Source organism: Podarcis bocagei (assembly GCF_964188305.1).
Source record: "Podarcis bocagei genome assembly, chromosome: 1".
Lineage (NCBI taxonomy): Eukaryota > Metazoa > Chordata > Lepidosauria > Squamata > Lacertidae > Podarcis > Podarcis bocagei.
Window position 1 is genome coordinate 32,503,743 of NC_138125.1, and position 24,560 is coordinate 32,528,302.

At 44.4% G+C, this 24,560-nt stretch overlaps 1 protein-coding gene and 1 long non-coding RNA gene across 2 annotated transcripts; one reads left to right on the plus strand and one right to left on the minus strand.

Moving 5' to 3' along the window:
- Positions 1 to 668: 668 nt before the first annotated feature.
- LOC308593937 lies at positions 669 to 5,772 on the minus strand. Its single transcript, XR_014011111.1, has 3 exons — positions 3,050 to 5,772; positions 1,899 to 2,064; positions 669 to 742 (listed from the first exon to the last, which is right to left on the minus strand). It is a non-coding gene; the product is annotated as an uncharacterized lncRNA (long non-coding RNA).
- Positions 5,773 to 6,433: 661 nt separating this feature from the next.
- PGF (placental growth factor) lies at positions 6,434 to 23,808 on the plus strand. The gene is made up of 7 exons (XM_081174587.1): positions 6,434 to 6,878; positions 9,928 to 9,970; positions 12,423 to 12,619; positions 13,666 to 13,742; positions 16,071 to 16,100; positions 16,263 to 16,331; positions 21,666 to 23,808. Exons 1-6 carry the CDS (start codon positions 6,732 to 6,734, stop codon positions 16,321 to 16,323), a joined length of 555 nt encoding a protein of 184 aa, XP_081030713.1. The 5' UTR covers positions 6,434 to 6,731; the 3' UTR covers positions 16,324 to 16,331; positions 21,666 to 23,808.
- The last annotated feature ends 752 nt before the right edge of the window (positions 23,809 to 24,560 follow it).

Genomic DNA, 24,560 nt, shown 5'->3' on the forward strand with positions numbered 1-24,560 from the left:
GTAAGTAATAATAACTCATTATGCATTTATCTATTTATTTATTCATGCATGCATTTATCTGGTTTTAGTGGGCAGTTTGGCATGCATGTGGTGACATTTCGAGAGACTGCCTCTATTGCTACATCCCCACTTCTGTTGGCTCCCCACCTGGCGGCCCCCAATACCAATGGAAAGAAACCTATTTTCACTCATTGCCACATGCCAGTTTGGAGGAGAGGGTCTATGAAATTCTCCATATAGTAAATGCGGGGTATTACCTGGGAAACTGCAATTGAAGGATATATATCAGGCAATAATAATAATATTAATAATAATTAATACAGGTCTTGCAAAAGACTTAAATATTAACTATTATTATATATTTTAAGAAATTAAATAACTAATGTAAATAATACCACCCCCAAAAAGCACAATGCTTCATTTCCCCCATTGTGAAACATGGTAACGTGTGCTCTTGCACACTTCCTGGGATTTTCCCCCCAATGTGTCCACGCACAGACACCGAATTACCTATACACATGTTCAGAATGCAAAAAGGTAATGGAGGGCAAGGGAGGAGTGATGAAGAGATGGGGGGAAAGAACACAGGCCAGATATATTTCATCAAGCTCCACTCACTGATGGGAACTGCAAGCAACAGAATAATATTTATTTATTACTTACTGAAGTTATACCTCGCCCTTCCTTCCCGTAGAGCCCAGGGTGGCAAACAGCAACACGAAGTGAAAACAGTTAAACCAATCTAAAAACAATTGCAATTAGGAACATGTAAAAGCAGTTACAGTTAAAAGCATTCTGAAAGAAGTTATAGTTGCATATAACAGTGACTACGGGAGCATGGATCCATGATAGCAGCTGAGCTGCTGCCCAAATTCATTACTGTCAAACAAGAGCAAAATTGAGTTGTTAAAAAACATGAGTGGTTGTTGTTTTTTAAGGACCATGGAATTTTGGCACACCTGGCCTAAGTGCTTATGCTACAGGAAACAGCAGACTGCAAACTTGCAAATATTCTACTTGGCGCATTTTCATGCCAAATAAATCTTTTCTGCTTTGTATTCCCAAAGGAGCAGTTCTGTCTCAGTCTTTTACCAACTCTTGGAACTACAAGGAGCTTTATGCTTACCAAACAGCTATATAACATGGTGCAGTTCCACTCAGAAGGCTCTCAGCCTTTCAATATTGTTCTTACATTGGAGTACTGGGTGCAGTTTCAGAGGATCAAATCTGCACTATATATGGTCTTGCAAGGTGTTTCGGCTCTTGCTAATCTCCCGCTTGTCCACATGACATGGGTGGCAATAATAATTACTGACATCTTATCATATGTGCAACTTGCACAGTTTTCCTGCTTTTTGCAGTGAACTGGGGAAGTGGGTTGAGGGGACATGCCATATGTACCTGATTTCAAGGTGCAAATGGGCAACAGTTTTAAAAATAAGAATAACTATAATAACTATAATGATGATGAATTTTCTCCAGAAAGGGTAAATCTGGATTTAATGGGTGTAGGGGGAAAGGCAGGCTGGCATTTTTATGCCAACAATGTCATGTGGGATTGCAAAATACTGACATGCATGAGAAGCACCGATCCCACAATAAACACCCACCTGGATACACCCACTGTGTCAGGAGGACCCAAAAGGGACCTGAAATAAACACCACTGCCTTCCTGTCTCCCAAGAGTATGCATTGCTTTCTGCTGCACCTTCTATTGAGTCTCTGCTTATTTTGTTTCTCCCTCCAAATTTCCTCCTGCTTCTAAAGAATGTTAATGGAATGGGAGGTATGCAGAGGAGATTAAAGTGCTCAGTTTCACCACCAAAGGTCGGTGTGATACCCAGCAAAAAAGGAAGAGAACTGCATCCTTGCATATATGCATAAATCAACAGACTTACTGATAACATTCCGAAGTCTAGTGGGCTTGCTTTCTGTGACATGTACGCAAGAACCACTCAGCAGCTGAAATATTGTTCGTATTTTTGCGTTTTTACTCTTGATTCATATTTCTCTCCCTCCGTGCCTTTGAGGGGGCTTGCCAGGGATGATAGCTGCTTCAGTGACCTTGGATGAGAGCAGAATGGAAACAACCAACCAACCAAATATGACACTTAGCCCCCTTATAAATCAGGACATCGTTTTCTTATCTTTCTGACTATTTCAAACCCTTTTCTAAAGTTCTCATTAAGCCATGTCCTATCCTTACTCACCTGCCTTCTTTGGATCCCAAATCCTTGCCTTTACTGTCACATCTAAAAGCACTGTAAAGTGGGATATACAGTGGTACCTCGGGTTATAGACACTTCAGGTTACAGATGCTTCAGGTTACAGACTCCGCTAACCCAGAAATATTACCTCAGGTTAAGAACTTTGCTTCAGGATGAGAACAGAAATCGTGCGGTGGCAGCACAGCGCCAGTGGGAGACCCCATTAGCTAAAGTACCTCAGATTAAGAACAGTTTCAGGTTAAGAACGGACCTCCAGAACGAATTAAGTTCTTAACCCAAGGTACCACTGTAGTGAGATCTTTGTTGGTCTGCATCTGAATTGAAATTGTTTTTAAGATGTTTTAATCACTTGTTGTTTGCCATCCTGGAAGTCTTTGGGAGGAAAGGGAGGGTTTAAGTTTAATAAATAAATGCTGTGCATGACATACCTTCTCAGATATGTAAGCTTTGCTTGTGCCATATAAATGCCAGAAGCCACACCTTTGGCCTCTGCAACAATCCACAGTTGAGTTCAGATTTGATTCAAAGGCTCCTTTATGACATATGCGATGGTCCTCTCTCACACAGTATAACCAAAACAATGTGTATTGTTCTAACCTTAAAGACAATGCTAATAGATATAATAGACATATTTGCATACATCACTGGTACATAGGTAAGGATGGAAATTAAAACTAGCCATCCAACGAAAGCATGTATCTTGCAATAAGCCTATCTGCATTTGAAATACATTTAAACAAAAATATATTACAATTTCTTACTTAGCATATATGAAAACATCTAATATATACAAGATCAGTAACATACAGTTCAGCGCTTACCAAATAGAAGTCTGTGTGTTCTGCTCATGACGTGACGTTTAGTCATTTTATTTATTTATTTAGAGGCCCCTCATAATCTGAAATATCACCTCACCCGTTATATGCCCAATCCATCAGTGCACTCTTCAGTTGAGAGCCTCCTGAAAATTCTAGTTTATCAGGAGGTCCATTCTGTTACAATATAGGAACCAGGCCTTCAGTGTTGTGGCCCCTACCCTGTGGAATTCCCTCCCATTAAATATTAGGCAGGCACCATTTTGTTGCCCTTTTGAGGCCTACAGACCACTTCCAACCACCCTTTTAAGTTAAAATCTTTCCCACTCTGCATCTGAACTAGAATTGTTTTAAAGATGTTTTTAACACTTGTTGTTGGCCAACCAGCACTCCTTAAGGAGTAAGGGCAGGATATAAACTGAACAAATAAATAATCTGATAACCTAAACTGTAGTTTATTTAGCTGGTTGTGCATAAACCTGGCACTGCTCTCAGCAGTCTGTAATTACTTCAGCATGTACATGAGGCTTCGCTTGCTTGATGAAGCCATCATGTCAACATTTCCCTGCATTTGGAAAGCCAATACATTACAGGGAAGAATGCCCTATGTGCACCTAAATGCGGTGCAGACCACCAAGGAATTTATCACATCAGAAACAGCATGTTTGAACTAGCTGAATCTCCTTTACAAGCACAGGTTTCTTCTAGCTGCTCTTGAGGAGGGAACAAGACTGTTAGCATCCAACTTGCTCACCCTCAGGCGGAAACCTAAATGTTTTAAACACACAACTCACATACACACATGAAATTTGTGGAATTTAATGCTACGACCACAGGATTGTGAAATTCCAAGCCACAACTGAATTATATACTGTGATAAGTAGCAAACAATGTTTTTTGAAGGAAAAGAAAAATACTTTTGAGCCAAGACAACACCTACATCTGTGTTTGCACAGCAGACAGCAACAATAAAACCCTAATCCTGATTTGGCCCTTGTACAACTTCTGTAATAGAGATTATAACTAGCCGTGATGAATATGTTCAAAACGAATTCCGTTTCAAGGCATACATCCAAGGGCAGCAAACTTGAGGTTCATGCTGACTTCTGAGAGTTTGATTTCTTAATCTTAATGGTGTGTAGCAAAAGAAAGAGAGAGAGGCGCCACAGAGAGAGAGAAAAGTAACAGAGATTAAATGGACATTGTAGAGAGTTGTAAAAATTATAGACTGAACTCAGTTATATGGTTCCATTCAGTCAATCATCAGGCACTGAGACAGGTTCCTTTCTACAATCTGTTTTCCGATATGGTATATCTAAAACTCTGGAGGGTGTGAGGCTTTCTGAATGACAGTGCTTCTACTGCGTACAGTAGCAGACTACATCCTAAGGCAGGGGTTGGGAACCTCAACTCCAGGGTCCAAAGTGGCCATCTCTCCATATCTGGTCCTCAGGAATATCCCTAGGACATACCCCTTCCCAGCACAGCCCCCTGAGTGTTTCTGCTGGCTTCAATGTGTCCTTGGACTCTTGCTTGATTGAATGGAGGGTAGGGAGACATGTGTAAAAGAAAAGCACTTCCTCATGTGGTGCATACACTCCCATTGGAGGCAATGAGGGCCGCCAACTTCATGGAGGACGAGGCTACCTGCCACAATGGCTATGCTCTACCTGCACTGGCAGAGGCCTTGTGCCTCTGAATACCAATTGCTGGGAATCACAGGTGGGGCAGAATGCTGCTGCGCACAAGTCCAGCTTGCAGGCTGGAGGCAGATTTATGGTAGTGCAACCACTTCCGCCACACCAGAAGAATCATCGTTCTATTGTCTGGAGAGGTCACTTCCTGGCTTACATTGAGAAGCTGTTTCCAGTGGAGCCCAGAAACAGAAGAGCAGCGCTGGGAGTTGAAATTTTGCACCCCTTAGCAATTTTGGGCCTGGGGCAACCACCCCTGTGGTCCCCTGATGCTACCCCACTGCTGGACCTAGGGAGCCTAGGGAGAGCTGCAGGGTGTCGTAACTATGACATAGTGAATTGAGCAGAATGGAAAGTGGGGGGTACAGAATTTTGGTCTCTCACAGGGCACTGCTGAAATTTGAAAGACCAAAGTCTGCCCCTGTGTAGGCTTTCTAGTCAGTTGCTGTGAGAACAGGATGCTGGACTAGATGGGCTGTTGGCCTGCCCCCCCCCCCGCCCCTACAAGTCTGTAGTTGCCAGGTACTTAAAGGACTGGAGCACAGTTCTTTACATAGAATGGCATAAAATGTGTACATGCTGATTTATAGGTATAGACGCCCAGGAAATTTTAAATAAAGTTTGAAGTTGTAAAAGTTTCAAAGTTTCAAAAAGTTAAAAACTTGATCAAAGTTTAAAAGGGAGGAAGGGAGGGCAAGAGATCCAGGGCTCACTACAAAAGACCCAGGGCAAAGGATTATTTGTGTTCACTGAGCATCTCTCACTGGTCTAAGATATATTACTGAACTCATGGCCAAAGTGGACGTAATATTATGTGTGACTGCAATCTGAATGCACTTGTCTGAACACCCTCTTATGGGGGGGCTAATGGGTAATCTAACCCCTGGCACCAGACAGTCTTGTTGGTTTGGGTGAGAGCTCTATAAAAACGTTATGGAGGTTTTAGCTGCTTGTCCACACACTGGAAGCCCCAAAGAGCTGCAGCTTCCTAGCATGTGACCACAATAGTGAGATTTCCATTTATAATAAGGTCAGGCGGCTTCCCAAGGTGTAAAGTGATGCTCAACGGCATCAAGACTGACCTGGGGGGGGGGTTCCAATTTTATACAGATTAGTTTTTGTTATACATTTCTGATACCTCTAATATTTTGAAGAATTTTGTCTGTTTATGAAAACTGAAGTTAGCAGTTGGGGTGGCTGGGACTGGGTGCAAGTTATTAGCTTTGCCTAGGGCACAAGATAGCCTGGGCACTGCACCCATACACAAAGCTGGGTGCATGCGCGCCATGGCTGGCAGCAACCTCCTGCCCCATAAACATAAACGATCTGAGATAACGCGTGAACTCCCCCCCCCCGCAACTCCACGACCTCCTTCCCCGCCTGTCACTTTTGCACGACATCGGGGCTGTAAGGCGAAAAGGTCATGCAAGAGCAGCAGACGTGCCTAGCTGCGCCCAGAGACCCGCCCGTCGCTCGGGCGGCGGATGGGCACCGCTTGTCGCCGCCAGGGACCCGCGCTCGCTCCTCGAGGTGCCCTCGACGACCCTGCGCGCTGGGAGGTCACGCAGGGCCTTCCCGCTCCACGCTGGCCCACCAGGCAGCCCTGCCCGCAAAGCCTGCGCCCGGAAGCGCCCTCCCGGGGTCCGCGGGGATGCAGGGAGCGGGGGCGGGCGCCCGAGGGGGCGGGGAGGAGCCGGCCAGCCGCCCGCTTCACGTGGCCCCGGGGCAGCAGGAGGTGCTGCCGAGAGAGCCTCGCTCCGCAGAGCAGCCCGCGGCGGAGCGGAGTCGCCCGGGAGCCGGTCCCTCTGCTGTTCGCTCCCTCCCCAGCTCCACTTGGCACCCGGGAAAAAGAGCGCCTGCTTTCCCCGCAGAAGCGCTTCCCCCGCTGGCGCCCGCCAGCCTCCTCTGGGAAGGAACCACACGCGCCCAGCCAGCCAGGGATCCTGCAGGCGCGACGCGGCGGCTCGTCGCCCCGCCGCCGGCTATGCTGACCAATGTGCAGTAGGAATCGAGGCATCGCTTCCCGCTCCGAATCGGAACTTGGGACCGGCGCGCGAGAGAAGCGGAGGGAGCCGGCGCCCGCGATGCAGCTCTTCGGGGGCTTCCTGGTGGCTCTCGCCCTGCGGATGGTGGGCGCGCAGGTGAGCTCCGCAGAAGCCCCTCTGTCCTGTCCCCTGGCAGGTGAGGCTGGGGTGGGGCCGCCCCTTCCCTCCTCATCCCCAGAGGAGCTGGCAGAGAGGTGTCAGAGTGGGTTTGGGGCGGCAGCCGATTACTGTTCGTGCCGTCCCGTGACTTAAAATGCGAGGAACCGGGCTGCAACCCTGGAATTAGCACACCCTCTGTTCCGGAAGCCTTGTCCCGATCCCAGGTATGTGGAAAACGACTGTGGTTGTTCAGTGGCTGAACTCGGCGTGCCCCACGAGGTGCAGAGATTGAGCGCCGGGGGGAAAAAGACGTGAACCCAGGCACAAGTTTACACTCTTGACATTTACACTTCACGGTGTTTAGGGCTTTATTTTAAAACTGGAAGTGCTCTACGAAGGAAAGATCTCTTATGATCTGGAAGTTTTTTAAATCTCCAAATCTCAGGTGTGTTATAATTATTTAGTAGTGTGGGGAAAGAAGGCACTCTGTACATGCTCATAGGCACCGCTACCGTCTCCTGGGGTCCCAGGAAGCACCTTGGCACTGAGGTGGGGGGAGTTTACAAGGCTCAGAGGAATCCTTGATCTGGTGGGGAAGAAAGCATAGCCCAGATTTAGGAATGATTGATTGACCTGGTAAATTGCCTAAGTGTGTGGTTTCAGTTAGGGGGCAATGCTACCGGTACGTGTTGTTTTTTTAGTTTTGGTTAAAAAAAAAACATTTTAATTATCCTGTTCTTTGCAGCCAAGATACTCTTTCTCATCCTTTCCTACCCTTTCTTTTGTGTGAAACTGAAGGTGCTTTCAATTAGCCTGTTTATTGAGCATTTGTCATGATTTGTTTGCAGGGAGACTAGATTACGTTGGCTATTTAATGAACATTACTTCTAATTTGTTTGTGGGGAGGTTAGATTATTGCACACTTTCTAGTTCATTTCCCTAATCATTTGGGGAAGTGGATTTCTTGTGCATGGCTCCCAATCAACTATTAATTGCACTACCCAAATTTGCTGGCATGTGTTTGAATCCCACCTGAAAACAGCAACAATCCCCCAGAGTCCTGTCAGTGAGTGGGTGAGTCTAGAACCAGATTAGCACAGAGCATTAAAGTGTGCATGTCTTGTGAAGCATTGTCAAAGCCATTTCTGAGGATCTGCATGTCCTTGCAAGGATACTGCATCCACCACGGTATATTGCTTATCTCTCCTGTGTCAAGTTGCTACACCCAGATAGACATTTCAGAAGACTGGCACCAAGCCGTGCAGATACGCTCATGGAAGTCAAGGGCACCCAGGCTGAAAGCACCTTAAGGGCTTTCTGAAGTTCTTAACTGGAATGGAATGCAGGTTGAGTAGGCTTCCTACCTGCCTCCTGGACCACTGGATTGCCCCAATGCCAAGCAGTCCCTATATTCTGGCACAAACAAGCAGAAAAGCCCCTTGATCAAGATGGATTGCCGTCAAGAGCAGAAGACCTGCCCACTTCCCCCAGCATGCTGACCTTGAGCATGCCCAGGTGGGCACTAGACTCTGAGAGGAACAAACGTCAATAATTTCTGACCCAAGACTCTTCTTTAGTGCAAACCGTTGGATTAGATGAGCCTTGAGGTCCCTTCCAAGTCTACGATTCCATTTAACAGGCCACCTCAAATATTTACTTGCCTCATCCTTTTGAGTAAAAATGTTAAATTTTCTGGAGAGGGAAGTTGTGCACTGCTAGACTGATATCTACTGGCCTGAAATAGAATTGCGGTTTCTGGGTGATATCCAGTGGTAGCCAAACTTAGAGTAGACCCACTGAACAAGGAGAGCACTTCTGTAGCTCAGTAACCCAAGGGGCTTGCAAGAGACATGACATCATCAGTAGATTAATAATAGCAGATTGGAAAGTGGCTTCATTTTGAAATGAGAGGAGCTGACTAATGCTTGGCTTGAAGTCACATTCTCTCACTTGCAGCTTCTCTCTCTAATCTCATATACGTGCAAGTTGATTGGTGTAGCAAAAGCACTTTGCGCATGCTTAGAGGCATACTGTTATTGGGTTGGATCCAGGCAAAGTTAGTTGAACAAGTTATTCATGAAATAATTCAAGACCCATCCATTTCACTGGCCAACCTAGCAGAAATAGTTCTTTACTAAAATTTCTACACCACCTCTGTAAAGAAATTCTCAGGATAAAAAGAAAATATAAAGAATGATTAAAATACAGGCAAATCAAATCAGCTTTAAAAAAAATACAAGGGTGAAAAAACAGCAATATATTTATTCTCTTCTTGCAATATATTTATTCCCTTCTTGATTATTTTACATCTTCCATGTCTGGGTCTGATTTTACAATACATTGGTGAGGGAGGCAAAGTAAAGACTGCAGCTGATTTTAACACTGAAGCGATAATATATTTGTATTGTGAACCATCTTCATAGCCATGATAGGAAGAAAGATGTTATTTAAATCCAGTAATTTGCTGAATAAATGTTTTGGGCTCTGGTATACTCTGGATTCAAGCATATAGAACTGATCCCAGCTGATAAGCAATTGGGAGCTTCTGAGTTGAACCAGTCACAGCGGCAGGGCTGCTTCTTCCCGTCACTCTGTTGTCCCTGCTGTGTCAAACTCTGGATTGTAAATTCCTCAGGGCAGGGACCTGACTTCCTGTTACTTTGTAATACCCAGTGCTGTAGAAATCATAATAAATATAACAGGTGACACATACATTAACCAAGGCTGCCATGCACTGCTCGCTTATCAATATGTACAGGATTGCACAGTTACCAAAGAAGGAAGGAAGGAATTTTCTGTACTCTTGAGCCCTGGACTGAAGCATGTGGACATTTGCCTTTTGACCAAAAACCTCCCTTGCAACATCTTAATCAATTGATCTTATTTTAGAAAATAAAATGCAACCTTTAAACAGGTTTCAGCACATGAGAATCATCCCACTTCTGTGCTTTACAGAAATGATCCATGCTGAATTGCTAGTGATTTCATTGCAGGGTGTTGGGAATGCTTGGGAAAAATTACTTTTCCCTCCCCTTTCTCTCCCTAGAGGCAAGATGTGCTTCTTCAGAACAGCACCACTGAAGCGGCAGGTGAGTGTGAAGCTTGTCCCTCTTTTATGATGTCAAAAGGGCCTCCAAGAAGACACATGTGAATGGAAGAGACTTGAAGGCTCTATTATGTCATTGTCTTTGTTTTGGCACACCAGGCAGTTGTTCATTAGTTCAGAGATGAAACGAATTTTCTGCATGCTGTCAGTGAGACTTCTAATAGCCAAATTAGCCATGATATTAAATGTGCCTTTGTATTTAATGTGCAGTTGTTTTTTAAAAATGCAAATAGAAGCTGCTGGGGAATGGGGGAGAGCTGATAATTATTGGGATCACAGCAGGTGGGCTGGGTGGGAGATTAACCCTTTCCTCTGCTTAGGAAACTCCACCCTCTGAAGCTGGCATTTGCACTGGAAGGAAATCCTCTGTTGGGCTCAGTGCAGGATTTCCGCCCAATGCAACAACAACTTTCAGAGGAGAAAGAGAGATTTTCCTCAGGACTGCAGTAGGAAATGAAAGGGTTAAGTCTCCTCCATCATAATAATTATTAGCATTTTTTACACCTATGCATTAAAAGCAAAGACACATTTAATAGCACATCTAATTTGGCCTTTGCCTATAATGAAGCCTAAGCATATGAAAATTGAATAAACCTAAACATTAGGAAGCACTTCCTGACAGTAAGAGCTGTTCGACAGTGGAATTTGCTGCCAATGAGTGTGGTGGAGTCTCCTTCTTTGGAGGTCTTTAAGCAGAGGCTTGACAACCATATGTCAGGAGTGCTCTGATGGTGTTTCCTGCTTGGCAGGGGGTTGGACTCGATGGCCCTTGTGGTCTCTTCCAACTCTATGATTCTATGAATAATCACATATTATTTCCCTGATTCTCCCTGTCTTCTCTTCCTCTATCTTGTGTCAAATTTTAGATTGTGAGCCCCTTGGGGCAGGGACCTTGACCTTTTGTGCTCCTCGTGCATACCGATGAGGCTATATAAGTAAATACAGTAGTATTAGTAGCATCAGCAGCGGTGGTGGTGGTGGTGGTAATCTAACACTCTCCCCACCTCTCTGAGCACAGAGAAATTCCAGAGGTGCAGTGCTTGCCTAGGTTTGGTTTTCATTGGAAGGTAGTCACTGGAGGCTTATGGTGCTTTGCAACATAGGAGTTTATTTTCAGATATACAGTTTGAGCCTAGGTGGAGGCACACAGCACAAAAACATCCACTCTTACTGCTCCGTCCCCAGTTAGATCTGCACAGCTTGTAGAGCCGAGATTTCAGCTGTCACCCTCTTTTTCTGTGTCTCACTCAAATATTGCAGTCAGACAGAGGCAACTAGCTCCCCCTGCCCTTTGTCTGGACAGGGATGGTGGCGGCGGCAAGTATTATTCAACCACCTCCTAGCCTTCCTGAGCCATTTACTTACAGTTTTCCTAACAGAAGATGTGCCTTGCAACTTTGCCACACACCGTTAAAGAACACGTGGAGACTTTTTGGATTGCATTTACCCTCTCCCAATCTTACAACAGTTTCACACAGTTTTCAACATCTGTGATACATTGTGAAGGAGCTGGGTAAGATTGCGGTTCTGGATTTATGTCCTTTCCCCATGTGATCATATTATAGTTGAAATTAAAGGCCTGTGATGTTCTGACTTCCTTCTGATCTAAAGCCAAGCATTTCCAGTCTCGCTTATTGAAAGAAAGGATGGGAGGCTGGAAGCTTCCGCCAAGCGCATGAAATGGTGTTATAATCAGCACTTACTTAAGTCGGAGACTCTGCTGGATAAATCAGACTTCCCTGTGACTTCCAGACACACCATTTTCCTGGCAAGGAGATGTCAAAGTTCTGGCTGAGAAACTGAGATGTTTTCTGCAAAACCGCTGAATCGAGAAGTTTCTGCCAGTGGGATTAATAACACTCTTAGGAAAGATGCTTTTCGAAAGGCTTGCACCGGCCTTTAAGTTACAGATGGTTTGGTCAACATGGGATGTCATTGCCCTGCAGTCTGCCTTACTCTGGAAATGGTGGTAAAGGAGCAGTTAGGAGTTGTTAGGAGACCCCGTTCCCCTCACACAGCTACAGTTCCCGGAGTAGCTTAACCGGCAAACCCTCTTCCCAGGGGACTCTGGGAATTGTCGGCCTTTGAGGGGAATGGGGCTCTCCTCCTAACAACCTTCTTAACAAGCCACAGTTCCCAGGATTCTTTGGGGGAAGCTGTAGCTATTTAAAGCAGCACAACACTGTTTTTAATGGTTAGTGCAGATGTTGTGGACTATGTTGCCTATCAGCCCCAGATAGCACAGCCAATGGCAACTGGGGTTGATGGGAGTTGTAGTCCAAAACAACTGGGGAGAACCAGGTTGGCAAAGGCAGATGAATCTGATACAAGGCACCTTCCTACATCCTTGCTGCCCATCAGTTACCTGAAGCAGCCGTGTCTCCTGTTGTCCATGCTCTGAACCTGTTGCCCCAAATCTTTTGTATCTTCTTCAGTTGTCTCCTTTCATGACGTTTGGAACCGCAGCTCCTGCCAGCCCTTGGAGAAGCTCGTTGATGTGGTATCCGAGTACCCCAGTGAAGTAGAGCATGTGTTCAGCCCTTCCTGCGTCTTCTTGCAGCGCTGCAGCGGGTGCTGCGGAGACGAGAGGCTCCAGTGCGTCCCGACGGAGGTAGCCAACGTCACCATGCAGGTGAAGAGGTTGGGCTTTGGGGTGCTTGGTTCCCAGCTGTCTCTCCATGCAATTGTTAGGAATATAGAAAGCGGCCTTATACCAAGTCAGGCCATTGGCCCATCTACCTCATTATTGTCTACACCAGGGGTTGTCAGCCTGGTCCCTACCGCCCACTAGTGGAGGTTTCAGGATTCTGAGTGGGCGGTAGGGGGTTCTATGGCACAAGCTGAATCCTCCTTCCATCGAGCACTGGTGGGCGGTAATGCAAGAAAGATGCGTTAGTGGGTGGTAGGTATAAAAAGGTTGACTACCCTGGTCTATACCAATGTTTCCCAAACTTGGGTCTCCACCTGTTTTTGGACTGTAACTCCCATCATCCCTAGCTAGCAGGACCAGTGGTCAACGATGGTAGGAATTGTAGCCCCAAAACAGCTAGATACCCAAGTTTGAGAAACACTGGTCTACTTTGACCGGCAGCATCTCCCCAGGATTTCAGACAGGGCGCTGTCCCATTTCTACCTGGACATGCTGGGGATTGAACCTGGGACCTTCTGCATTAAAAGCTGGTGCTTTTACCCCTGAGCTACAGCCCTTCCCCATAGTGGTCAGCACTTCTTTGCTTCACATCTTCTGTGAACAGCTGGGAAACTGAAGCTCAATGGATTCCTGTGATTCCTAGCAACTGGTATTCGGAGACACGATGCCTCTGACAGTGAAGGTAGAACATAGCCATCATAGTTGGTAGTCATCAGTAGCCCTCTCCTCCATGGATTTGTCCAATCCTCTTTTAAAACCATCCAAGATGGCGGCCCATCACTGCTTCCTGTGGCAGCGAGTTCCGTAGTTTAACTATATGCTGTGTGAAGAAGTACTTTCTTTGGTCTGCCCTGAATCTTCCAACATTTCTCTTTGTTGGGTGTCCACATCTTCCAGTGGACATCCTTTCTCTATGCACTTTCTCCATGCTAGGCATAATTATATAAATTTCTGTCATGCCGCCTCTTACTTGCCCATTCTCTTAAGTCCCAAATGCTCTGAGAGTTACATAGATTTCACCCTTACAGCTCCTGAAGGTGAATTCAGAAGAACAAGCGCCCTATGTGGAGCTGTCCTTTGTGGAGCATAGGAAATGTGTATGCAGGTATGTGTCTTCATGATGGCATTTTTCTGTTTTAAAAAATTACATTTATATACCACCTTTTCTTTTAAGGAGCTCAAAGTGGTGTACGTTGTTCTCCTCCTCCCCATTTCACCTTCACAACAGCCCTGTGAGGTAGGTTAGGCTAAGAGATGGTGACTGGCCCAAGGTCACCCCATGAGCTTCTTGGCTGAGCGGGGATTTGAACCCTGATCTCCCAGGTCCTGGTCCAATACTCTAACCTTTACGCCACACTGGCTGTCCTGGGTATCCAGTACCTCACAGGGGTCAAGTAATCCCTGGAAGGAGAGGGAACGATGTGGGGTAGAGAGACCCCTTACTGAAATCCACAAGCCCCTCTATTTGACTCCCTCTAATTTTAGCCTTCAAAAAACAGCAGCCAAGGGAGCCAGCAGAAATATTTTTTAAAAGGTGAGGGGGCTTGGACTGGTGGTGCCTCAGGCAGCCTGTTAATGTAACCTGAGCCTAACTGGGGCAGGTGTTCTCAGTTCTTGTCATGGTGAGCCACAATGGGATGTATTTGGGGCTGTGGGGGGAGTGCAAGGGAACTGTATTATTTGCAGTTAAGTCCACTACACCTCCTCCCAGCCTCAAAATGAAGAAGCAGGACAGTCGCTTTCAGCATGTTCCTTGACACCTCAGGCTTGGAACGTTCCTTCTGCACATTTAGATCAAATTCCAGCTTTCCCCCGGGGGGTTAGATTGTTGACACCCAGCCCTCCTCAGCAGGAAGCAGTTGTTCTTCCACCATTTGCTCTGCTCCAGGAACTCCACGCACAATTCTCACTCTGATTGACTAGAATTTTTTTGGATTTGTTGGCTACATAAAGGCAAGGCTGCTGGAGTAACTGAATCTCCTCAAGTCTGCCGTGCCTTAAACTGACCAGACTAAAAGCATGGCTGTCCTAGCCAGCACACAATTGGGGTGGGGGGTGGGGATCCTGACAACCCATAGGTTGTCTGTGTTAAAAAGCATAGTAGTGAAATGTTGTTCCCAACAATTCAGTTTGTGTCAGAAAAAGCTGGATCCTGTGGTCAATGCCATTGTGTATCATTGCTCATACTTTTTTTCACAAATGTTTGCATTTTGCACAATTTAAATTATGGTTTTCCTTGTCACTGGGAGGAGCAGGAACAGTCGAGGTCACCCCCAATCATGAAGATTTCAGCATACATTGGTCACATTCTTTCAACCGTATCTTCACAGTCATAAGGACTAGAAACTTTAAAAAAAATACAGAAAGGAAGCTAAAATTCTTATGAAGCCAAGTTCAACATTCAGTGTCATATTCTACATGCTTTCTAGACACCAGTGGAATTGCAGCAGATACACAGCCCTGGGGGTGCCCTACACGTCTGATACTTAATGAGCCAGCAACCCAACCAAGTGACAAAATGGGACAGAAGTAGCAGCTGTTCCAACTCAGCTGTCCATTCGTGGCCTTTGGGGCCTGTATAGGAACCTCATTTTACCAAAAGGAAGAAAGAAACAGCCGCTGCTGCTTGCAGCACAAACACACACAGCATCATACAACCCTTCACTTCCAGCTAGCGTCCTTGCTCTCACAAGCAGAGACAAAACAAAAACTACCTTTCCAAGATAATTATTCCTTAGCTTAATCAGTGCATTGCCTCTGAATACACTGGCCTCTGAAATGCCCAAAATAGGTGGTCTCAGACTGGCAATGTGGGGGGGGGGGCTGATGTGCAGTGATGCTGAGAGCATTCCTAACTCCTCTTAGCCTCAGCTAATCCTGTTGGTGAACAACATGTGCTGTAAGGGAGGGTGCATTTTTGCCTGCAGTGCCTGCTTCCTGAAGGGCTCTCTGTAGAGAGACTCAAAGCCACTTGATTCTCTCCTTTATTTCTACCTACCATTCTTCCCCTCAACATCCAATAACATATTTGAAATTCTGTCCCAACAGACCTTTTCAGTGGGTGCAATTGAATAATGTTGCTTATGAGACTGTTAACGGGATCTCACCTGCGTTTGGTGGTCTAAGAAGGGAGACTGGGCCTTGTGTGAGCAAAAGCATGGGGCCTGGTTCAGTGATAGACAGTGGGGTGTGTGGGTGTGTGATGGGGTGGGGTTGGGATCCTTGGCCACCATGAACCATGCCAGGTAGCAGAACATGAGTCTAGAAGCTCTGAATGACTCTGTTCCTTATAAAGAGGAAATCATCACATTTAGGGGGCAAGCCCATCTGTGGTTGTTTTTTTTTGCTATTCCCATCACATTGGATCTCTTAATATCCATGAACGTTGCAGCCCCATACTCTGAACGTGACAGTCTAACTCTCTTCTCCCTAGGCCTCGGCGAGATGCTGTGAAGTCAGGGAGGTAAGTAGAATTAGCAAGGTTTCTGGACATTGGTGCCTCTCCATAGTAGAGAGGGGTTGGGACGACCCAGTCAGATGGGCAGGGTATAAATAAAAAAGTTATTATTATTGGTGTCTCATTTCCCACTTTCTCTTCTGTTTCCTTCCTTCTTCCCTTTTGAAGGAGGAGGAGACCCAAGGGACGCAGCAAGAGGAAGAGGGCAAAGCAGAGACCCAAAGATTGATCCTCTAGGTGAGTGTCAATACCAGGGAATGGGGGGAAGAATAATTCTTCAAGTTATGGTTTAGCTATAGATGTTTTCTCCCAGAAGTGCCTGCTTTTGGCTCCAGTTTACTGGCATGGATAATGCAAAGTTAGATTATTAGTAAACACAATTAAAACATTAAAATAATAAATAGACACCATCAATAAACTAAAAACATACCAGTATTCTAAATATCTGTACAGATGTATAGAGAGAGAGAGAGAGAGAGAGAAAGAGAAAGAGAAAGAGAAAGAGAGAGAGAGAGAGAGAGAGAGAGAGAGAGAGAGAGAGTTTTCACTGCATGTTTGCCAGTGTAATAATCTTTTCCCTGGCTGTGGGTTGTTTTTGGTGATGGCACTCTCAGGTTCTAGGGCCACAGAATCATGACCTCCATTGTTCCTACTATCATAAATGTTTCTGAGGTGCGTTTGTTTCATTTTATATACCACCTTTTCCTTCAAAGAGCTGCACATGGTTCTCCAGCTCCCCATTTCATCTTCACAACAACCCTGTGAGGCAGGTTAGGCTGAGAGACAGTGACTGGCCCAAGGTCCCCCAGTGAGCTTCAGTGCTTAGTGGGAATTCGGTCTTCCAGGTCATAGTCCCAACATTCTCAACCCTTAACACTACACTGGCTCTCTTTTTCTTTATGGGCAAACTGATTGATGGAGCTGTTTTACTCATTGTTGGAAGCAGACTTTGGATGTGTGAGCATACTGTTGGAACTAAACAGTAATCTGGGTGATTTCATATGACAAGTTATTAGAACTTGAAGCTGCACATGCACACAGGTTTTGCACAGTGTCCACACAATGTTGTCCTCTTCAAAATGTTGTCCCGTATTATTTTCCCATTTCATATGGATTTACAGTTTCTGCAGAAAATCTGATAAATTAAAAAAAAAAATCTTGCAGAATGCATAAATCCAGATTAAAAGGGGGGAATGGGACAGCATTTTTAAGGGTGGACACTGCAAAAAATTTATGTGCATGAGCAGAACTGAGTCTGTGGTAAACCGCCATCTTGAAGCACCCCATAACCCAAAAGGAAAAGTCCCTGATCTACCTAAAGATAAATTTCCCTTAAATCCCATTGAAATCAACGAAGTTGAATTTGCCCCCTTGATTTCAATAGGACTTGAGTAGCCTCCAACCTACCACCTTCACCCAAATTTGCAGCAATGAGGGGGGTTGAGGATGCAATTCTATGGGCTCTGCAGCGATAGGCCCCTCAAGATTCCCTTGACCCAAATATTTTCCTCCTTGCCAACCTCACCAATTGGTCAGGCCAGAAGAAAATTTTTAATTCGCAACTAAAACTTTCACTGACAGATTACATTCAATCATCCATCAAAGGTTGCACCCCTAATTAAAATGCATTTAGCTTGCTGAGTTTCTTTTTAAAGCTCACCATAAAAACCTTCCCATTTAAGGACTTGAGATCAAAAATAGCAAATACCGAGGCCTTGAATAGCTGGTTTGCCTTTTGTTATCCAGAAAGTAAACTTTAACCTTTCAGGAGGAAAAAGTGAAACTATTGTTTATTTGAGCAGATTGGAGCCCTTATCTCCAGGGAAAGGGAGGATTTGAGGAGATAAGTGGGGCAAGTTTTCCATTGTGCCTTGTAGATGAGAGCACATACAGTGTTTCTGTGGATTGTAGCTGAGGGTGCAACTTTGCCTTTTCCAGCTAAGAAACTCCTATTTCTAAAAATCTGTATCCTTTTAGACTCCTCCCATCTTTCTTGCTTAAAAAGATAAAGAAATGCTTTACAGAAAACTAATGCCTAATAAAAGCAGCACTTAACAGTTAAATGCCTTAGGGTTCCTCAAACTAAGCCATTCTCAAGAGTCCAGCCATTGAAATCAGTGGACTAAAACTAGTCACATCCATTGGTTTCAGTAGGTTTACTCTTAATTTGACTTAGCTGGATACAACCCTTAGTCTGGATGGAGAAACTAAGGTATATTTGGTGGCAATATTTTTGTTTGCTTAAGTGCAGGTTTAAGGCATAAGGGCCAGGAACCAAAGATCAACTTTAGATGTGCTCTGGACAGTGGGGTGGGGAAGTGGGAGAACTGAAACCAGACAGAGAAATAAATAACCCTGTGCTGTGGAAAGGGAAGTGAGATAATTCATTATATTACTGGGGAAGGATTTGCAGTGATAATATTTATGCATATTTACTCATAAGTAAGGATCACTGAATTCAGACGTAAGCCCTGGTGACTAGTACAATGCCTAAGTATTTTCTACTCAGAAGTAAGAATCACTGAGGCCAAGGGTAAGCCATAGTGAGTTCAAGTGAAGCCTCTGGAAGCTCCCCCTGCTATAACAGGCATGTCAAAGAACCCCCCAGGAGCTGAATACGAAAGAGGGGTGTGCATGTGTATGCAAACGGACCTGGGGGGGTGGTGCCGAACCAAGTCTCTGGGGTGAAAGAAAGCCTAGTTTCTCCCCTGGCTCTAGCACTTGAGCAAGTACAATGAGATTTTTTTAATTTAAAAAATAGCAGATGTCTATGCCTTCACAACTGGACTGTGGTAAGAATTCACTTTTGCACCGCCTTATTTGTTACCCAGGTGAAGGTCACATCTACACTATGCCTTTAAAGCACATATAAAGGACATGGCTCCGCCCTCTCTCTCTCTCTCTCTCTCTCTCTCTCTCTCTCTCTCTACTGTAGTTTTTAAGGGTTCTAGGAATTGTAGCTCTGTGGGGATTTGGGTTGGGGGAACAGCCAAGACTGTTAAAGCAGTATAAGTGTGGCTTTAACTGTTTAGTGTGGATGCAACCTGGGCTTCTGCCATGTGAGTTTACTTAGCTTTGTTTTTTATCTGCTGCTATTTTCTGTGTTGTCCTAAACTGTTTTTATTGCAATTTGTACATCGCCTTGAGGCGTGTGAGGAAGGAGATTAATTCATTAATAATTGCTATTAATTAAAATTCCGTTTTATCTGCATCGTTCTAAACTGTTTTTAAAATAAAGCATGGGAGTCTGTGTTAGAAGTTTAAAAATCTCATTGCACGTGACCCTTATGCCTTAATCCTGCACATTTTTCTCAAAAATAAAATGCCTTTTCTCTGACATGTATGCTCTCACACAGAGAGATTTCCCAAAGATCTCCATTTCCAGAGAAGGTTGTCTTGTGAGGCTGTTACTCAAGAAACACAAGCTGAAAACGCCCGAGCAGCCAAGACCAGGACAACTAAAACAGTTGGCATTCTCTTTGTGGCATCTAGTCAGATTTTTAAGAGGTTCCTCAGGAGACATGCTTAATCCCACGTAATGTGTGGCCTGTTCTGGGAACTTGGAAGCTGGATTCTAGTGAGAAATGTGATTATTACATGAAAGAACTTGGGTGTGGGCTTAGCCACCCGGGAGGCTGTTGGTGTTGCCAAGCCCAATGTGATCATCGTCTTCAGTGGGGATATTATAACCATCAAAACAGAGAGCGGTTTAAAGAACACACAGTTTTCCTTCTAAGAGTTTGATAAGACCACAGCAGATGGCAGAGTGTATTGTGACATTAGACAATGACTCATATAGGCCCCATCAAAGTGGCTTTCAACCTATGTGCAGATCCCTTTGGGAAGCAGACATCACAGGCCAGAATGCACCCTCAGGCCATACCTGTACATTTAAAGCACTTTAAACAGCCCTGGTTTTCCCCAAAGAATCATGGGAGTTGTAGTTAAGGGTGCTAAGAGCTGTTAGGAGGCCCCTTTTCCCCTCACAGACCTACAATTTCAGAGTTGCCTGGGAAGAGAGATTGATTGTTAATCCTTGAACTCCTGGAAGGAAAAGCAAGATATAGATATACAACAAGGAACAAATATGTCAGAGTCACAAGTCTCAGCAAAACACATTTTGCTAACCTGGATAAAATATTATTATGTCAAAGTACAGTAAATAGGAATATTATCTTGCAGCACTTACAAGGTGTTTGATTATTTCATGGTTGTATTTGCAGATTCATTTTTCATTTCTTAATTTTGTTTTATAGTTGCTGTTTATTACTAAATAACAGCCCAGTGATGACAACAGGGGCTGCATGGGGGACATGGCAATTCAGAGGAGTTACTTGCAAGCCAAACACACCAAGCCCAGTCAGTTGTGTTTCACTTTGTAAAGGCAGCACACTTGGGGAGTGAATGAAATAATGTGACTGCAAGGAAGGTACTTAAGCAAACATATCCCAGTGTTCTGCACCATTCATGAGCTCTTGTGCTCATGTTATCCCTGGTTTCCCACAGGCATCTGCTTGCCCGCTGTGAGAACAATATGCTGGTCTAGTTGGGTCATTGGCCTAATCCAGCAGGTCATTCTTACGTATTCAGCTTCTCCTGCTTTATCTGCTGCTCTAGGAGGGGTCCCTTCTGAGTCCCAGATGGGAGTGGTCAACAGTTCTTCCTCTGATTGCTTAGCAATAGTGATAAATTGATCAAGCACCTTTAGCAACGGTAGCACCTGCCAAGGGCCAAAGCATTAGAGCTGCCTCCAAGTTTTGTGCTCTAACTTTCTTCAGAAATGTCTGATTGACTTATTTTTTAGAAGCTAAGAGTCTGGGAGCACTGCTTGCATGGGACCTGATACATCTGTGGCCCCCTTATTGGCAGCCCTGTACAGTGCAGTTAATATGACCCTGAAGCAGAGGATGAAGCAGCGGATTGGAGCCCCACAAAGTGATTGCTTTTCTCAAAACACTGAGCTGTTGACAAACTAACTCCAAAGCAGCCTTACAGCCAATCTGAAGTCTTGTGGTTATTCAGCAGAGTGGTCACCTTGAGAGAGAAGCTGTTTAAAACAAAACAACTCAAAACTGAGCAGTTCCTCTATTTGGTGGTCCGTGGTTAGCCTTAAGCCTTTTTCACAGCACTGTAAACTAAGCAGCTATTGTTAGACATGATAAGTTTTACTATGCAATGCTTTTTAGGTGTGGCAGCAGTAGTGGATTTGTAATGTTTCTGAATTGTCAGAGAGACAGTTGAACTAAGGCCACAGTTTGATGCATACTTACTTGAATAACATGCTTCTTTCTTCTGAATAAACATAGATGGGCTGGGCTGCAATGCATTCAGTGAAAAGTGTGCCACATCCTAGAAAAAAACCCAAGCTGAGTATCCAAAAGTCCTTTGTCATACAAGAATAAATGTTCTTTTTATGGGATATGTGGATTTTAAGGTTGTTAAATACATTTGACAGCATGGCCTTGTTAGATTCCTAATTTGCTGAAAATTACTGTATCCACTTTCCATGCCTGTTAATACAAGACCCAGCCACCTTCTTGGTGTTCATCCTGTCCCTTACTCTCTTTCCAGGTGGGACTTCTGATGAAGGTGGCTGCTTTGTTAGCAGATGGCAGCGCCACAGTGCCTGTATTTATTACTCTGTCCTCTTCAACACTCCCCTACACACAAGCCCATCACATTTTTGACTGATGAATTCTGGAGGGGCCTGCAGCAGTTTCAAACCATCCTAAGCAAACCAGGAAGAACCAAGGAAACATCACAGCGGGAGCAGATCAAGCCAACGTGAACAGGAGATGCTAACTGCATACAAGGAAGTTGACTGGGGGCCAGGTGAAGAGAAGAAGCCACACCTTTGTCTAGGTTCTTTCCCTGCCTTTGTATATAGCTAATATTTCACACTGACATCCAAAGAATTGGAATCAGAATGGAAGCACAAGAAAAGAGCAGTTGGCCTAACTGGCAGGTACAGTATTATGCAGCATGAACTTAGAACAAACTGGCCACAAACAGAAGCAGGTGCTTCCTGCTGAATTGTCTGGATGCTACAGTCTGGCTGGGCAGTGAGGTGGCAAAATGAAACAAGTGGTTTGAGCAGTGTCATCCATCAGCCCTTGGCTAAGTCTTTTTGCTTTCCACCAATTCCGTTGCATTGAAAACGCTCTCTTTATCTTGCCAAGGACTCGTGTATCAGAAGAAACTATGCTTTGTCAGCCCGATACATCTAAAATACCTTCTTCCTTGATGAGCTAAAGCTGGAAGAGTACTTTGTCAGGTAGCATCTTTGAAGCTGTGGACAGAGCAATTGTGTTCAGAGGCACAGATCCTATTCTGAAGAAACCTCCAGCACGTTACTCAAAAAGGCAAGGAGCCAAGGGAATCATGAGATTGGAGAGACAGCCTATGCAGAGCTCAAGTTGCTGTGGGTTTAGTGCGCAAATATCATATTTTACTGCATAAGTAATTGGTTTATTGAAAAACTAGTGCTGGAAAATGCACAATAGAGAGAGTATCCCCCAGATCTAAAGGTTCATGTATCTGTAAAGCGCACATAGTCACTTTTCCCAACAAAATTGTGGCAGAATCCTGTGCTTGGCAAATCTGTCTTGTGCTGCTGTGTATCATTTGCATCCATATTGTAACATAATTAACTACGCAGCATTTTGTTGATATAGCTGGTTTTGTGGTGGTTGGAAAAGACAGCCACAAGGTATGGGAGTGGATGGTGCCACTCCATCTCTATCCTGCTACCCACCCTCTCTCCGCTAAATTGTGTCGCATCTAACAGCTGGCTATGTCATCTCAATGCCAATGGCACCTTTGGGAATGGGGGCTATTGCCGGTTTATTAGCACTATTGTATCTCATTGCACAAAGTCAGTTTGCAGTCAGTCCTATTGGAAAGGGTTGCAAAATGTAAGTAACTGTAGCTTGGCTGCATAACAATAGCCAAACTCTGAATGAAAAATTGTGAAGCAATAGGCATTCTAAATTAGCTCTCACTGAAGAAATATCGGTGTCGTCGTGTCGTTTTAGGGTGCATAACGTTGCCCATCTATAAATCAGTTACATGCTACAGTGCAGCTGAGTATGTTACAGATCAGTATTAGATTGTAAAAGTGATGGCTAAGCAACGAGGTGGTGCATGACAAATTAGTTTGAAGAACCACATAAGAGAGTGCCTTATTTATCCTTTTGCAGAAGTAGTAGAATATGAACTGACCACTTGCAGTTTCAAATATGGATAACGATGCATTTTGACATGCAGCACATCTGTTCTCCAGAATGCCATGGAACGTGACATATAGATGTTCAAAGTGATCTAGACAAAACTGTGTGAAATACCAGTAGCTGTTAATCAGGACAGGACATGCACCCTCATGCAGTGGTTGTGCAAGAAGCTACAATTGCTAGAGGTTCATAGGGAAAACAAGAAATGAAATATTCCCCAACGTTCTCAGCATTTGGAAAATCTCACAATATCCAATACTGGCTTCTGCTGGATACAGGACTAGAAGGACCATTTATATGACACAATGGATTTGCTGTTTCTTGTATATGACAACCTGATTGCAATATGGTCTTGATCTTTATCCTGTGGTAGAGTCTATTTTTTATGGGGTGTGGTGGGACTTAAGATTCCTGCTTTCTGTTCAGTGCAATGAAGCAACATTCCAAATGAATTCTAAATATAATACTGTTATGGTTAAAACACAGCTCCAGATTCTGAAAATATTTTTGTCAGCTCATTCCATTATCTCTTCTGGGGGGGGGGAACACTCTCCCAAGAAACACTGCCTGCCTTCTGAGGATGTGTGAGGCATTAACTTCCATTGTGATTCATCATTATTGCTGAATCCCTTACTATTGGGTGGGAGAGCGTGAGCCAACATGCTGGGCTGTCAAATGAGAGTTTGGAAGAATGAAGTGCTTTGCTCTGTCACATTTATTTTGGGGCAAGTAATTGTTTCTCATCTGCAAAATGGATATAATTGACTACTAGGCTTTCTATACAACAGAAAAGACGTGAAAATTACAACAGAACTGTTGGAATGTTGGCCTATTGTGGCAAGAGGAACCAGATAATTATATTGATGTGGTAGCTGAAAGACTGTTTAAACACAGTTCTTGTCTGCTTTCCTTTAGTATCTTTTTCTTCCAAGACTGCAGACTGGTTATCACAAGAAGTATTTAACTGGAATGCAGTACACCCAAACATATTTTTGCAAGTCCTCAGTAGATGGCTCCAAGCTTGAAAGCAGCCCCTTCGTCTATGCTGGGCTTTATAGAGGATATAATGATTAGGATTATGGCAACCAAGGATCTATGACAATGTCCTCTTTTTTTAGCCAGTTGGCATCTTTTCCCCATCTGGATGAGTGTTGTTCTTGTTTTAAACCATTTACTCAGAGATACTGAAGTTTCCTCTGCTTAACAATTGCAGCTCTGGATAATATTTCAGTGTCCC